The sequence below is a fragment of the Cajanus cajan genome, chromosome 2, assembly GCF_000230855.2.
Source record: "Cajanus cajan strain Asha chromosome 2, NIPB_CcT2T_4, whole genome shotgun sequence".
In the NCBI taxonomy this organism is placed as follows: domain Eukaryota; kingdom Viridiplantae; phylum Streptophyta; class Magnoliopsida; order Fabales; family Fabaceae; genus Cajanus; species Cajanus cajan.
Window position 1 is genome coordinate 58,442,274 of NC_138518.1, and position 17,745 is coordinate 58,460,018.

Below are 17,745 nucleotides of genomic sequence, written 5' to 3' on the forward strand. Positions count from 1 at the left end.
ATATTAAATAATTAATTTTAATTATTTAGTTATGATAAATAAATTATTTTGGCTGTTTACCAAATATAAAATTTACAAATTTTGTACTATAACCCACATAATATTTAATTAAGTCTAACATTATATTTTTAGTCAACATTTTTGATTAAATTTTTTTTTCTAGTATTCAATAAGTACTAAACCATACTTATTTTTAGTTATTATTTTTTCCAATACACTAATTTTCTTAACCATATATAACTATCAAATAACATAATTATTATTGAATAATGAATAAATTCTTTCTAATTATATTTAATAAATTTTTTAAATTCATATTTGGTTAATAGTATATATTTATATTAAATTATTAATTTTAATTGTTAACTTATATATATATATATATATATATATATATATAAATAGTTTTCTTTTTTCCATAAGAATCATAATATTAACCTTAATAATAATATCATACCAATAATATTCATACAATAAATAATTAATATAACTAAAAAATATATATAACATATTATTACAATCAATAATTATTTTTAATAACAGAATATAACAAAATAATTCAACAAAATATACATATGAATTATTCCTATCTATATAAACATATAATATATATAATTAAAAAATAAATAAACAAGTAAATACATAACATTATATATATATATATATATATTTATATATTTATCTATATAGTTATATATATAAATGTATGTTATTATTATAAAACCATCTTACACATCAATTCACCATTCAAAACTACAGATTAATCAACATTCAAAACTATATTAAATACTTACCTTTGACTTTCTCGGTTTCACGTCGTCGGAGAGAATAAGCAACATTGGTTCATTTATATTTCAATTTGTATATTAGTTCAAACATGTTAGCTAAAAAAGTGTTTAAGGAAGCATGTACGTAACAGAAATTTCATTGAATTTTTTACCAAATGCAAGTTAGAGAGTCATACCTGATACAGGCTTTGCTCACAAAGGATTAGCGGAAGGAGCGCATCTGCGGCAACACTGATTAGATCCGAACTGAAATAACAAGGGTAATACTATTAGTCAATTGCAATGTGATTTTGCAACAGTATTAACCAAGACATGAAATGTCCTTTTAGTAACATTATACTAGGAATTAGGAAACAAGGTACTTGAGTGGAATTGTATTTGCAAGTCTAAATCATCCACAGATGTTAACAGATGTTATTTGGAATGACCCCTCCCCACAACTTAGGTTATTTTTTCTGTCATCTATACAAATATTTGGGGTTATTTATACAAATATATAAAATGGATATCCTTTTAATAATCACTTTTAGTTTTCACATTTGATAAATTATTATATTTTTCTGTTATTAAAAAAAACTAAAATTAATATTTTTTTATTAACTACTCTTGTTTTTTAATAATTACCTACTTTATTATTTTTATTTTATTTTATTTTTAAAAATAAATATTAAGATGCACATATATGCATGGTGTTGGGTACGTCTAGAAAACTTATGTACTGGCACATAGCTGTTAATCCACATAGCAATTAATCAACTTGGAAAGATGGTAAGTCCCCAGCCCCATAATCACCTCTTTTCCCTAAAATACATATGAAATATTTTAAAACAGAGTATGTGGGTGTGCTCTAAAGATGCCACAGAATTTGATATACACATTCATCACAAAGTTTTCCTGTGTGTCAAATGCAGTCAATCTCCTTTGCATACCATGGTCAGGCTTGGTTAAATAGGAAAGGGGGGGCATTTCCTTTGCATTCTCACCTGTAGTCCTCAAAAAGGAGTAGCTTCAGCAATGAACGGAGGAAACGGCTCAAAAGACCTTCCTGAACACTCCCACTCGAATCCTTTAGACTCACAGTGTGGGCACCCAAGCCTATATTACCACTACCAGTCTCTTTGTAGTGGTAAGAAGCAAGAGCTTGCAGAGCTCTCAAACACTTACTAACCACATCTGCATCCTACAAAATCAGTAAAGGGTATGGTTGGCCCTTTGCCTTCGGGAGGTCGTCGGAGAAGATGACGGCCGGCTTCGTCGGAGAGTCGGAGAATCAAACCTGCAACACGAGAAGCCATAGTTAGCAATGGAATAACAAAACAGCTGCTACATCATGCAAAAATGACGTCGGAACAACGTCGGAAGGGAGATGCAAAGGGTGGCGCTGGATCACGAGACACGCCACCTCCGGCAGCCATGTCATGGACCGTTCTGCCATGGTTTGCTTCTCCTTCGTCGTTGCCTTCGGCCACCATACCTGGGAGGGCAGCACGTTGAAACTACGGGGAAAGCTTCTATGACCTTCTTCAGCCTGTGTAGAGCGACGTCCTTGGAGAGCTTTCATGGAGGTCTTTATACGCACATATTGAGTGCTTTAAACTAGAGGTACATAATGGGGTAGATGGGTAGCTTTTACTACCTTCAACTGTGCCCCCGTGAGTTTGCATGTGTTGCATGTGCTTTCTGTCCTTCCATGCAGAGCAGCAGTAGACATTGCATGTCTTTTCTGTGCATGCATGCATAGCAACAGTAGAAAGATGCTTCCACGTAGCTGAGGGCAGGTTGGTCTTTTTCACATAGCTGACATGGCTTTCCCAGATTTCCCCTCCTTTCTCCGTTGATGAGCGAAGATCATTCCGTACGTCTCTCCCTCTTTTTCTCGCTTTTCCTTCCTCGCTTTTCCTTCGAAACAAACACAAGTGACCCCCTCTTTTCTTTCTGCAGCAATAGTCTTTCTGCAGAAACAAACAGAGGCTAAAGGAGAGGTTGCATCATTGTGGAAGGTTTGTAACAGCAACTCAGAAGATTTGGCATACCTTGAAGAATTCTACTGCATTTATATTCTAGTGACAAAAGTAAGAATGTCACTAAATTGTATAAAAACCGGATGGAATGCCCAGTTTGGGGGGAAGAAAGTGAAACTTTTTGACTTTGGAAGAATAAATAAATAAATAAATGGAGAGAAAAGTCTGTTAGCCTAATATTAAAAAAAAAATTAATGTATGAGGGCACCGTATATTTAGTTATAATACTTGAATATCTATTTAATGATTTGAATGTTTATGAAAAGTCATTCCTGAATTATTTATTTATAATGATTAAAAATAAATTATAATAAATATTTTACCAACATTAAATTATGTATATAATGACTAATGTGAAAATGTTGAAAAGATATTTTATAATTATTTTTATTGTCACTTAAAATAATATTAAATATCATTAAAAGTTCATTTTTTATAGTAATAGAAACAAGTTCCAATGATTTGATTGGAATTGAAAGGTCATATATTGAGTCAATTCTAATTTTCACAAAGGAAATGTTATCTAAATACTTGATAGGCGAAATCCATGCAAAATACATGCTGTTGAAGGTACTTGATTTTGGTTATACTCGATTTAGTTGTAAGATGTTCCTGAAAATTTGGAGAATTTAATCCGGTTGAAGTATCTAAGCTTTAGGTATACACAGATACTAAGTCTTCCAAAATTCATTGGTAAGCTCCAAAACTTGGATGTACGAAATACATTTGTGTCTTACATTGCGCAAGTGATTAGCAAGCTTAGAAAGCTGCCTCATCTTCTGGGTGATACATTATGTTTCATTGAAGTAATGGATAGTCTTGGAAGCATGACATCCCTTAAAAAGATATGTGTACTTTATATATAGATCTTGACAAATTGGTAATTAGAGAGTTAGGAAAGTTAATGCACTTAAGAGATTTGAGGATTGCTAGTTTTAGGGAAGACCACAGGAACACTCTATGTGTCTCAATAGATGAGATGCAATTAGAGGTACTATGACTTTTTAACATCATTTTATTTCAAAATTCTTGTAATGATTAATTTTTAAATAAATTATGAAAATGCCTAAATTGTGTTTCTTAAACACAAAATTTAGGGTAAAAATCGTGTTTCAAAACATAACTTTTCTATTTATAATATTTAGATTTTTTTTTCAAATTTAAGAATAAAAGTCATATTTAATAACACGAATTTTGAATATAGTTATCTTTTTATAATGATTTTATTTATTTTTTACTTATTTAATTTAATTTTTTTCAAAAAAATGAAGCCTTGTTATTAAACATGACTTATTTTTTTAGTATAGTGGAAAGAAAAATAAAGAAACCAAAGAAGAAACAAAACTCAAATTAAACTAAAAGGAGCATCCCGCTGGAAGCTAATACCAAAAATGTCACTTCCCACCTTGATGAGTGCAATTGATAATATAAAAAATACTTGATAATTTCATTTTTGTATTACAAATTTATGTATTTAATAATGTTATTAATAATTTAATATGATATTATTATATTTATTAATTTAATGATGAGATTGTTCGTTTTGATTCTAAGTTCTAATAATTTTATTTTTGATCATCACTCAAAAAGTCTTTTAATCATTAGAGTATGCTATGTTTTGTAAGTTATTTATTCTTCTATTTTATTGATGTGAGACTTGTTTATATCCGACTAACCAAATCATAAATATTTTACTTAAAGTTTAATCCATTCTTGTCTAAAATCATAAAAGACATTGAAATATAATATTCACATGTATAACCACATTCTCATAAACAATATCGCTAATATTATTGTTTAGTTACATTAACAGATCAGCTAAATCACAACATTTTCAGAACTACTAAATCACAACATTTTCAGAACTTACTCTACAATAATTAGTTTTGACATGTATAACCACGTTCTCATAAACAATATCACTAACATTATTGTTTTATTACATTAACGGATCAGCTAAATCACTATTTTCACAACTTAAGAGGGATATTTTTGGTCGAGATGCTGGAGCGAGGGAGTGTGGCATGGCATCCCCGTCGTCAAGCAACGGAAAGTCAACAACACAAAGTGGGGATCGGAAGAAAGAAGAACGGGAGAGCTAACGGTCACCAAATCACTACCTTCTTTTTCTCAAGATTTCCTGAAGGCTTTGGGGTGAAAGAGTTATGGCAGATTTTCCAACGGTGGGGAAGAGTGTGGGAGGTATTCTTAGCAAAACGAAAAGATAAATGGGGCCATCGATACGGGTTTGTGAGGTTCAAAGGTGTGCAAGATGAAAAAACCTTAGAGTACCAACTAGACAAAATACGCATAGGCAATACCAAAATGAATGTCAATATTCCAAGGTTCGGGAGAAAGGACGTAAGATCTCACGAAAGGAAGACACGTAAAATGGATCGGGAATTAACCAGAAATCAACATACACAGGGAATCAACCAACTGAATAGGAGAGCCATTAATCATGTTTTTCGTGATCACTCAAGAACCTACGCGCAGGTATTGCAAGGCAGAGTAAGAAGGACCACCAATGTATGGCAGAGGACGAACGAACAGGGTAATAATAGCAGGGACTGGCAAGGAATGACAATACAAGCCCCAGAAACCAACATTTCTTGGGTGAAGGAACGTTGGGTTGGTTTCCTAAAAGAGAAGGATGTGCACGATAGCTTACAGGAGGCACTCTTGTTAGACGATGAGGAAGACATCAAGTTACGGCATCTGGGTGATGACATGATTCTAATTACAGGGATATCAGAGGACAAACTTCAGGAGAGGATGCAAGACGTAGATGACATATTACCCACATTATTTCACACTGTCCAGAGATGGAGCCCAGAGCTTTGGCCAGGCAATAGACTGGTTTGGGTCACTTGCTTTGGTGTACCTATCCAGGCTTGGAATGAAGAATGCTTCACCAAGGTAGTTGCTATGCTTGGCAGCCTGGTTCAACTGGACGACTTGACAAAGAACCATTCTAAGTTAGACGCAGCACGTATATTGATCCGAACATCCATAATCGAACCGGTGCAATGGTCAAAAGACATCAAGATCAACGGAAGGGTATGTAAGGTAATGGGGTCTACTGACAATAGTGTAGTTGGAGAAGAAATCAACTCCTTCTTTTCCGATTGCTCAGATCATGATGCAAACTCCATTACGGAGGAGGCCACGGTGCAACAAATTTTGTCCGAGGGGATATTCCGGGAAAACGCTGGTAGCGACAATTTTCAAACTCATTTGTCAGAAAATGATGTTGGAAAGGTAGGGGAGGGTGCTCAACAGCCGAGGTCAGCGCAAGGGAACACAGACACTGATCACACCTATTTTGGTGTCAGCAAACTAAGTAAGGCACCTAGTATTGACTTTAACAATTTGGTGCAATCTGTCAATGTCATGGACGCATCCCAAGAAAGCAATCCCTCTGCAACCCTAATAAATAAGGTGTCTACATGGAAGGAAATTCGAGGGTAGCCCACGTGGTCAGGTACGTAAAGTAACATGTTACGAGTCTAATTCTATTGATGAAACTACCCAACCAGATGGAAAGTCTCAAGCCCAAAATGCAATTATTGGGCCCAAGGGTCAAATTGAGTGTGGTCTTGACGAGCACGGACACGTACAAAATGAAGACGGTCACGTACAAAATTTGGAGACTATGTTGGGCATAACTAAAGGCCAAAGGCCAGCCCGAAGTACAAATGAAGGAGACATGCTCACAACAAACATTTTCTTTACCTCTGTGCCTTCAAAAGAAGCAAGTCATCACCAGCCAACAAAGAGTCACAACAGTGACGACAGAAATGCAACCAAACTTAATGATCTGGTACCCCTTCTTGAAAGAACCCAAGACATCCATAATGAACAGACAACCAGATTTAAGGGGAAAAAAGGATCGCGGAGTAAGTGGCGAAGTTTGTCTTCAATAGTGTAAGGGAAATCAAATATGCACCAAAAACTCGAACAAGACGGTGGTGTTAATGGATCCATCCCTACCTTACGATCAATGGGAGAAAAAAGAAAAAAAGGTAACCAGGTATGTTTGGAATCTCACTCACATTGTAGCTCATTACCTGAATCGTGTTAGATAATCTTAAATTTTAGAGATATCCAAGTCAGTTATTGTTGAGTTATTTGTTTCATTTTAGATAAGATAGTTTTTGATAAGATTTGTTTTGATAAGATATTTTATTATCTTTTTGTTAATTCGGTATGTTGTACAATGACTATTTAAAGGCCATCTCTTATTCAATAAAAAGTACAGTGAGTTGCTACGTTCACCCAATACTAGTATTACTCGTCTCTCTTAATTTTTCTACAAATTAGTATCAGAGCTTTATGCTCTGAGTGCCGAGTGTGAGAGGAAAACAATGTGCGCCTGTGAAGGGGAAGAAAGAAGAAAGAGAGTAATGGCGAAGGTTGTTAATGGAATGACCGTACCACAACTGTCAAAGAAAACCAATTATGATAATTGGTTTTTACAGATGAAGACCCTGTTGGGTTCCCAAAGTCTATGGGACATATTGGAGAAGGGGTTCCAAGAACCCGAGGAGGACGAAGACCAATCTGTGGCTCAGATTGCTGCATTGGAAAAGACACGAGTGAAGGACAAATCGGCTTTGTATTTTTTGTACAATGCCGTGGATGAGTCAGGTTTCGAGAAGATTGCAAATGCTGCATCTTCAAAGGAAGCATGGAAGATCTTGGAGGTTGTGCACAGAGGTAACCACCGTGTCAGATAGATCCGACTTCAAACTCTCCGAGGAGAGTTTGAGTGTTTGAAGATGGAGGATAAGGAACAAGTATCCGAGTACATAACTCAGGTGGAGAAGTTGGTTAACCAACTCGGAAGGAATGGGGAGCCAATGCCAGCAAGTAGAATTGTGGAGAAAATCTTTAGATCATTAACAGATGATTTCGAAAGTATTGCATGCGTAATTGAGGAGTCAAAAGACTTGTCAGTTCTCTCAGTGGAAGAGCTCGCTGGGTCACTCAAAGCCCACGAACAAAGGAGGAGGAAGATGAAGAGTACTCTTGATAAAGCATTACAGGCGCAACTTGATTTGAATGAAACTCGGAACACCCAGGGCCGAAGATCAAGTGGACAAGGACGAGGTGATCAAGAACGAGGCAAAGGACGAGGTGATCAAGGACGAGGTAGAGGACGAGGTGATCATGAAGGAGGACAAGGACGAGGTGATCGTAGCCAAGGAAGTCAACCAAGGTCGGAGGTGGAATGTTCTAAGTGTGGCAAACTCGGCCACTACGCAAAGGAATGCAGATCGACAAATTGCTACAACTGTGACAAATACGGTCACATAGCAAAGTATTGCCGAGCTAAAAGCCGAAGTGAAGAGAAAGAGAAGAATCTTCTCACAGAAGAAGAGGACGAGGAAGCAGGAATTTTGATGATGACGCAGAGCTCGGAGACCAAGCTACGTCCGAGTTGTGCCTCCGAGGTTTAGCTAAACTTGAGTTGCATGGAGAGATCAGTAGTTGAGCTTCCAAGCTCAGATGAGAAGTCAGAAGCCGAGCTTGATTCGAGTTGCTTAAACAACTTGGTCTGGTATTTGGACACTAGAGCGAGCAATCATATGTGTGGAGAAGAAAGTTTCTTCAACGAACTCATCAAGGTAAAGGCTGGATTCGTGTCATTTGGGGATGATTCCAAGATGGCGGTAAAAGGGCGTGGAACCATCAAGTTTATGCAGAAGGATGGACGAGTTGGAGAAATAAGGAATGTCTACTACGTTCCCGAACTTAAGAGCAACATCTTAAGCATGGGGCAGATGATGGAGAGAGGAAACTCGGTTCTGATGAAGGATCGAGTGCTTTATTTGAAGGACAATCATGATCTTTTAATTGCCTGAGTAGAGATGAAAAAGAATCGGATGTATAGACTGGAGCTGAACATCATTCAAAATAAGTGCTTAAAGCTGAACGTGAAGGATGAAGCCATGATGTGGCATTTTCGTTTTGGGCATTTAAACTTTGGAGGCTTGGCCCACAAATTGTACAACCCTGTTACAGGCAAAATTCTGGTAAGTTGAGATGTCCAAGCAGATGAGGAAAGTGAGCGGAGCTGGAGTAATTTTGAAAAGACTTCGGGGAGCTCGAACTCTAAGAGGGAGAGCTCGGAGATGATAGGGAGAAGCTCGGATAGGACCAATGAGCATTCTGAGGAAGATGATGAACCTGAGCAGCTTAGAACTCGGAGCTTGCAAGACGTCTACAACTCCACTGACGAGTTACATGTAGTATGTCTATTGACAGGAACAAAAGATATAAAATTTGAAGAGGCCATACTTGATGAGAGATGGAAGAAAGCAATGGATGAGGAAATTGAATCAGACATGGTGCTAAGGAAAAATAGAGATGGCAATTTTATGGTTGGATGTTTGGGTTACCCTCAGTTCGTTCCAACAACATTAACCCTTGATTTAGGAGTAACCCGACCACCACCACTTCTGAGTGAAGCTGATTTGCTGAGTTGTATAGATAAGGAGGGTATTGGTACGGATGCTACAATGCATGATCACATCAAGAAGCTGCTTGATCGGTTTTATGCAACTAAGGATGCTAGCACTCGTTTCACACCAACTAGTCTTGGCGAGGCACTTGTTATGGGATATGATGACATGGGGTATAAACTATGGAAACCATATCTTAGAGCAGTTATGGAACGCGACATGAAATTAGTCAGCGAAGGAAATAAAAGCAAAGCTGAAGTTTTGGCAACTAGCTTGTAGCAGATGGAAGCTTGTTTCCTAGATGCAAGATTGAATAAAGTGAAACTTTTAGAAGCCATGGCAATATTTTTTGAAAGATCTGGTAGATCAGGCAATGACGGGCTGCATGCTGCTGGAGAAGTTGTTCGACGATGTAGACTTTGTCAAGAATCATTTCAGGAGCTAAGGAAGTTACTCGGAATGAAAGAAGAAGGAGAAATTTAAGCTTATGGGGGAGTTTTGTTAGATAATCTTAAATTTTAGAGATATCCAAGTCAGTTATTGTTGAGTTATTTGTTTCATTTTAGATAAGATAGTTTTTGATAAGATTTGTTTTGATAAGATATTTTATTATCTTTTTGTTAATTCGGTACGTTGTACAATGGCTATTTAAAGGCCATCTCTTATTCAATAAAAAGTACAGTGAGTTGCTACGTTCACCCAATACTAGTATTACTCGTCTCTCTTAGTTTTTCTACAAATCGAACATCATGAATTGCAATAACATATTCTGGATAAGGACTGAGAAATCTGAGGTCAAAAAGTTGTGGGAGATGGGTATGTCTTTGGGAGTGTCTCATAGCGGAAACCAGGAGGAAATAATTGAAAGACTGTTAAAAATGGAGGAACGAGACCAATTGGGAAATTGTCCAGAACAGGACAAGGAGGGAACAATGCAACATAATTTATGATTATAGCTTCATACAACGTCAGGGGTCTAGGGAGCAAGGTAAAGTGGAGATACTTACGGAGTTTGATTATTAAAGAAGGGATTGAATTTTTGTGCATCCAGGAAACAAAAATGGCCGAAGTTAGCAGATTGCCTTGCCAAACAATATGGGGGGATTCTGAGGTAGAATATTTATTTACTTCGGCAGTTAACTCAGCAGGAGGGCAATTTTGCTTATGGAACAAACAAACATTTCAGATACAAAATCAATTTCAAGGAGATGGCTTGCTGGGAGTTGAAGGCGTCTGGAAAGAGGAAGGAAGGGTGATCACTATTATTAGCGTGTACTCACCATGTACACTACCAGAAAAAATCTCATTATGGGCTACATTGACGACATAGAGAGAGTGTTCACAGGTTAATTTATGGTGTGTGGTGGGTGACTTCAACACTATCAAACACATGGGTGAGAGGCAAGGCTTAGGTGTCATGAATAATGAGTCAAGGGACACACATCTCTTTAATAATTTCATCTCAAGAATGGAGTTACTGGAAGTCCCACCTGCGGACAGATTATTCAATTGGTTTCGACCCAATGGTACTGCATGTAGCAAGTTAGATAGATTTCTGGTTTCACTAGAGTGGGTGCTTATTTGGCCTGGTTGCACCCAGCTTGTTCTACAAAGAAATTTTTCAAATCACTGTCCTATTGTGATGAAGAATACAATAACCGATTAGGGCCCAAAACCTTTCAGAAAACTTGATTGTTGGCTTCAAGAAAACAACCTTAGACAACTTGTCCACCAGACTTGGACAGAATCAACGGTGCAAGGTTGGAGTGCTTGCGTAATGAAGGAAAAACTCAAAATATTGAAAGGCAAACTGAAAACATGGAATGCAAATAGTTTTGGCAACATACAAACAAGACTCAGGGAGGTGGAAGAACGTATGAACTCTTTGGACATTAAGGAGGAGGAGGGGGAATTGGATGAGATGGACCAAAGGTCTAAGAGGCAACTTCAACAACAGTTATGGGACCTGGCCAAACACAATGAATCACTATTAAGGCAAAAGTCAAGAGTAAGGTGGCTACTGGAGGGAGATAAAAACACGAGGTATTTCCATATAATTGTAAACTGGAGGAGAAGAATGAACAGCTTAAAAGGTATAGAGAAAGATGGTGTTTGGATACAAGAGCCAAACCAGGTGAAATATGAGGTATCAAACTACTTTAGTAACAAGTTTTCAGAGGAAATGTGGCTTAGACCTACCCTCAATGGGGTTCAATTTTCACAAATCAGCAATGAACAACAGATCTTATTAACTCAACAATTTGGGGGATTAGAAGTTAAGGAAGCAGTGTGGAGTTGTGATGGCTCAAAAAACCCAGGTCCAGATGGTTACAATTTCAACTTTATAAAAAAGTACTGGGACGTGCTAGAGGTGGACATAGTGGGGTTCGTGAATGAATTCCATGCAAATGGGAAGCTACCAAAAGGGACAAATGCCTCATTCATTGCACTAATTCCTAAGGTTGAATTCCCACAACAATTGGGCGATTTCAGACCGATATCCCTAGTGAGTTGCCTATATAAGATACTATCAAAAGTACTTGCCAATCGAATCAAGAGGGTACTGCCATCTGTTATTGACCAAATGCAGGGCGTTTTTTTGGGAGGCAGGAACTTAGTGCATGGAGCATTAATAGCCAATGAGGTGGTTGATGAAGCCAAACGAAAGAATCAAAATTGTATGATATTCAAGGTTGATTTCGAGAAGGCATATGACTCAGTCAACTGGGAGTTCCTACTTTATATGCTTCATCGTCTCGGTTTTTGTGACAAATGGAGACTTTGGATAAAAGAATGCTTGAAATCTTCAACAATATCAGTATTGGTTAATGGTAGTCCTACAAATGAGTTCTACACACAAAAAGGATTAAGACAGGGGACCCGTTGGCACCGTTTTTGTTTCTGGTAGTAGCTGAAGGCTTGAGTGGTATGATGAGGGTTGCAGTCACCCTTAATTTATATTCTGGGTTTAAGGTAGGATTTAATCAGATGGAGGTGAATTTACTACAATTTGTCGTTGATACCCTCTTCTTTGGGGAGGCAACCCTTGCCAATGTTGTTACGGTAAAGTGCATCCTCAAATGTTTCGAGCTCGTCTCAGGACTAAAAATAAACTTCCATAAAAGTAAATTTGGGGCTGTCGGATTAGATAACAGATCATTGGAAAGATGCGCAACACTACTCAATTGCAAAGTCATGACCCTTCCATTTGTGTACCTTGGGATTCCTATAGGGGCCAACCCGAGGAGACAACAGATGTGGAAAGAAATATTGCTCAAATACAATAGGAAATTGGCATTGTGGAGGAGCAAAAACTTGTCGTTGGCAGCACGAGTGTGTCTAATTAACTTTGTTTTATCTGGACTTCCCTTATACTTGATTTCCCTTTTCAAGATGCCAAAACAAGTGGTGCGACAATTAGAAAAAATCCAAAGGAATTTCTTATGGGGGTCAAAAGACGAAACCAGAAAGATCTCATGGGTCAAGTGGAGAACAATTTGCCAACCTAAGGAAAAAGGTGGGTTGGGCATCAAGAATATAGAATATTTTAACGATGCACTGCTCGGGAAATGGAAATGGCAACTCTTCCATCAAGAGTTTGGATTTTCTTATGGGGGTCAAAAGACGAAACCAGAAAGATCTCATGGGTCAAGTGGAGAACAATTTGCCAACCTAAGGAAAAAGGTGGGTTGGGCATCAAGAATATAGAATCTTTTAACGATGCACTGCTCGGGAAATGGAAATGGCAACTCTTCCATCAAGAGGACTCTATGTGGGGAAGATTACTACTCTCTAAGTACGGTGGGTGGCAATCACTTTTGAAAGAGGCAGGCCATCAGAACTCTTCCATTTAGTGGCAGGATTTAACAAGGGTGTGTGGTGGTCAAACAAGAGAAAAGTGGTTTGATGCTGCAGTGGAGTGGAGGTTAGGAGGGGGAAATAAAACCAGATTTTGGCATGATACTTGGATTGGGAACACCACTCTGGCCGAGGTTTTTCCCAGATTGTTTTTGAACTCAAAGCAAAAGATGAACCTCGTCATGAAGTTGGGATCTTGGATTGGCGAGGATTGGAGATGGGATTTAAAGTGGCGAAGAGGCTAGTTTGAAAGAGAAGTTGGACAATGGGAGGAGCTACAACGAATGCTGGAGGGAAGAAAGCCAAAGAAAAATGAAAAAGATTTTTGGTGGTGGACTTGTGAGGCCAATGGACAATATTCAGTGTCTTCTGCATATACCCTCATTCACAGCCAGCGCTATCTTGCCAGCACTAATCAGCCAATGACAGAGCTTTTCTCCTCATTGTGGAAATTAAAAATCCCACCAAAGGCCGCTGTCTTATGCTGGAAGGTATTTCACAATGGTCTACCTACAACGGAGAACCTGACTAGGAGGAACATTGCTTTACCGGTAGACAGCCAGACTTGTACCATGTGCGACGAGGAGATTGAGACTATGGTACATATACTATTCACTTGTAAAGAAGTACAAAAAATTTGGAAAAGTTGCTACCAATGGGCCTCTATCTCAACTGTCTTGCCGCAGAGTGTGCACCACCATTTTCTCCAGCAACCTCACTCGGGATGGTCTAAAGAAGAAGGAGGAAGATGGAAGGTAGTTTGGTGTGTGATAGTTTGGTGTGTCTGGAATATGAGAAACAATTGTAGGTTCAGAGGACATCATTTTGATCAGAAAAGACTACAATATGATATCTCTTTCTATGCTTGAGCCTGGTTGAGGCATGACAAGTCCTTCCATTATAGCTTTCAACAGTGGCTAAGCAACTCAGGCATGTGTATTTCTCTGTAAGTACTTGTTGAGTGTATGATTGAGTAGGGTAAATACGAGGTGAACTTTTTGTATTTTTATTTCAATTATCAACATCTAAACTTTTATGTATGTGGGTTTGGCACCCCTAGTGCCTCCATAATGCATTTATTTGGCTAATCAAAAAAAAAAAGAAACTATTTTCACAACTTGCTCTACAATAATTAGTTTTAACATGTATAATCACGTTCTCATAAACAATATCACTAACATTATTATTTAATTACACATTAACGGATCAGCTAAATCACAAAATTTTCACAACTTTCTCTATAATAATTAGTTTTCAGTTTTCACACTTTCATGGTTTTACATTGAATTAAATTTGAAACTGTACAGATTCAAATCGAACCATAATCTTTTTTGTTGTCAGATGCGACGACTTTTTATGAGATGCGATGATATTTAACTATATTATAATGGCAAATTATTTAAAATTTGGGTAGCGTAATATGCTATGGATATGGTGACAACTAATTGACATTAACAAATTGCAAATTTAATACTGGCATGAACTTCCCACGTGTCTGAGTAAGTCAAACTACCATGTGTTTTTAGGAAATATTACGTGATGTTTTCATACTGCTTCAACTATTTACAATGACATGCATGATCCATTCAAAAAATCGAATAAACAACTCTAGAATAGCTACATATCCAACTCACCTAATAAAAATTAAAGAATGGGGGTAGAGAAACTCAAAGTCCTCCTCTGATTTGTCTAACATGTCAAGAGTTATAGTACGTAGTCCTTTGGAATTCCAGAGAAAACCCTGAAATTGACTCCACGGAAAAATAATACTGACAAGCACCAAGAACCAAGCAACAAGCGTTTTCCCCATAACATATATCATTGTTTAATTGTTTTCACGACTTGCTCTACACTTTCATGGTACATTGAGATAGATTTGAAACTGTATTCATAGAGATCCAAATCGAACCATAATCTGACTTTTTATCAGATGAGATGATATTCAACTATATTATATGTGCAACTTATTTAAAATTGGGTAGCATGCATGATATGCTATGGATATTGTGACAACTAATTAACATTAAAAGATTGCAAATTTAGTACTGGCATGCACGTTCCCACGAGTGTCTGAAACTAGCGCAGCTCATGTAAGTCAAACTACCATGTGATTTTGGACAACTGGACGACACTTCAATTTAGCCGAGCCAAATATATTGTGACTAAGTGATGTTTATGTTAGGTACAGCTGCCACCACCTTTCGGTGGTTTTTTAATTTAAAATTAAAAGCGGGTCCCACATGATAATAAAATAATATTAAAAGTTTAGGAGAAATTACGAAAATGCCATTGGGACTTTCCTATAAATAGGGAAGCTGAAAATCATAATTTTCATCCCAAATCTTCTTCTCTTCTCTCTTCCTCTCTTATACACCTTGAGATCTGTTCTCGGTAGTAGTAGTCTCCTAATAGAAAGGAGTAAGTTATAGAGAGAGAAGTGTTGTAATTTCCTCCCTTTCAGTAAATAATATTTTTACTGTGGTTATTTTCTCCCTTGTCTCTTTTTTACTCATCTCTTATTTTAGCTGTGAGTAACTATTAAGCCTACTCTGGACCTAACAGTGGTATCAGAGCCACTAGGTTATTTATTATTCCGCTGTGGTGTACATTGGTATAGTATCGGAGAAAATTCTTAGTATGCTCTGTGGCTGCAGTATTGTCTGATCAGTCACATCAGAAAAGAATTATTCTTGTTACTGGATTTTATCATTGTTCCAGTAGGCGGTACTATTCTAGTGGAAGTTACTTAAGTCGGTTTAATAGAAGAAATTATGGCAGCAAAGTTTGAGATAGAGAAGTTCAACGGAAACAATTTTTCCCTGTGGAAATTGAAGATAAGAGCAATTTTGAGAAAAGACAACTGTCTTAAAGCAATTGAAGGCAGGCCATCAGATATTACTGATGAAAAGTGGAGAGAAATGGATGACAATGCTGTTGCCAATTTGCACTTAGCAATGGCTGATTCAGTTTTGTCGAGCATAGCAGAGAAGACAACTGCAAAGGAGATTTGGGACACGCTCGTAAAATTATACGAGGTCAAGTCACTTCACACCAGAATATTCTTAAAGAGGAAACTCTACACTCTTCGAATGAGTGAGTCCACAGCAGTGACGGACCACATCAACAATCTGAATACGCTATTTGCTCAGCTTTCAACAGCTGATTTCAACATAGTGGAAAATGAACGTGCGGAGCTTCTACTTCAGAGTTTACCAGATTCATATGATCAACTCATCATCAACATAACAAACAATAATGTTGTTGGTCGTCTATCCTTTGAGGATGTTGCCGGAGCTATTCTTGAAGAAGAGTCCAGGCGAAAGAATAAGGAAGACAGACTGGAAAGTTCAAAGCAAGCAGAAGCTTTGACGATGATGAGAGGAAGATCAATGGAACGTGGCTCCAGTGGGAGTCAAAATCATGGTAGATCAAAATCTCGAGGAAGGAAGAACCTCAAATGCTATAATTGTGGCATGAGAGGGCACATGAAGAAAGATTGTTGGCACAAGAAGAGTGGAGGAGGGAAGAATTCTGAAGCGTCAACCTCTCAAGGTTGTGTTGCTAGTACCCAAGAAGATGGAGAAATCTTGTACAGTGAAGCAATAAGTTCCAGAGGCGAAAAACAACTCCATGAATGTTGGATATTGGATTCAGGTGCAACCTGGCACATGACTCCAAATAGAGATTGGTTTTGCACTTATGAATCAATCTCAGGAGGATCCGTATTTATGGGAAATGATCATGCTTTGGAAATTGCTGGAGTTGGTACTATCAAATTAAAAATGTATGATGGTACTGTTCGTACAATTCAAGGGGTACGACATGTGAAGGGCTTGAAAAAGAATCTATTGTCCATTGGGCAACTAGATGATCTCAAGTGCAAGATCCACGTTGAAGGTGGAATCTTGAAGGTAGTTAAAGGCAATTTGGTGGTGATGAAAGCTGAGAAGATCACATCAAATCTATACTTGCTTTTGGGAGAAACGTTGCAAGAAGCAGATGCATCAGTTGCAGCAATAAGTCAAGAAGAGGCAACGATGATGTGGCATCGTAGACTAGGACATATGTCAGAGCGAGGCCTGAAAATTCTTGCGGAACGTAATCTCTTGTCAGGGCTTAAAATGGTAACCTTACCATTTTGTGAGCACTGTGTGACAAGCAAGCAACATAGATTACAATTTGCCAAAGTAACTACAAGGAGCAAACACATACTTGACTTGATCCATTCTGATGTCTGGGAATCACCAGAAATTTCCATGGGAGGAGCAAAATATTTTGTATCATTTATTGATGATTATTCCCGGAGATTGTGGGTGTACCCAATCAAGAAGAAGTCAGATGTGTTCCCAGTATTCAAGGAATTTAAAGCACAGGTGGAACTTGATACTGGAAAAAGGATTAAGTGCTTGAGAACAGACAATGGAGGAGAATATACAGATGGTGATTTTCTGGCATTCTGCAAGCAAGAGGGTATTAAAAGGCAATTTACAGTTGCTCATACACCTCAGCAGAATGGGGGTAGCAGAGCGGATGAATCGAACTCTCCTAGAAAGGACAAGAGCTATGTTGAGAACTGCAGGATTAGCCAAGTCTTTCTGGGCAGAAGCAGTA

At 37.7% G+C, this 17,745-nt stretch overlaps 2 protein-coding genes across 2 annotated transcripts; both read left to right on the forward strand.

Moving 5' to 3' along the window:
• The first annotated feature begins 7,590 nt into the window (after nt 1-7,590).
• On the forward strand, nt 7,591-8,676 carry LOC145955087 (uncharacterized). Its single transcript, XM_083069787.1, has 2 exons — nt 7,591-7,921; nt 8,300-8,676. The coding sequence occupies exons 1-2, from the start codon at nt 7,591-7,593 to the stop codon at nt 8,674-8,676; spliced, it is 708 nt and encodes a 235-aa protein (XP_082925913.1).
• A 3,531-nt stretch (nt 8,677-12,207) lies between these two features.
• On the forward strand, nt 12,208-12,984 carry LOC145955088 (uncharacterized). The gene has a single exon (XM_083069788.1). It carries the CDS (start codon nt 12,208-12,210, stop codon nt 12,982-12,984), a length of 777 nt encoding a protein of 258 aa, XP_082925914.1.
• Nucleotides 12,985-17,745: the final 4,761 nt, after the last annotated feature.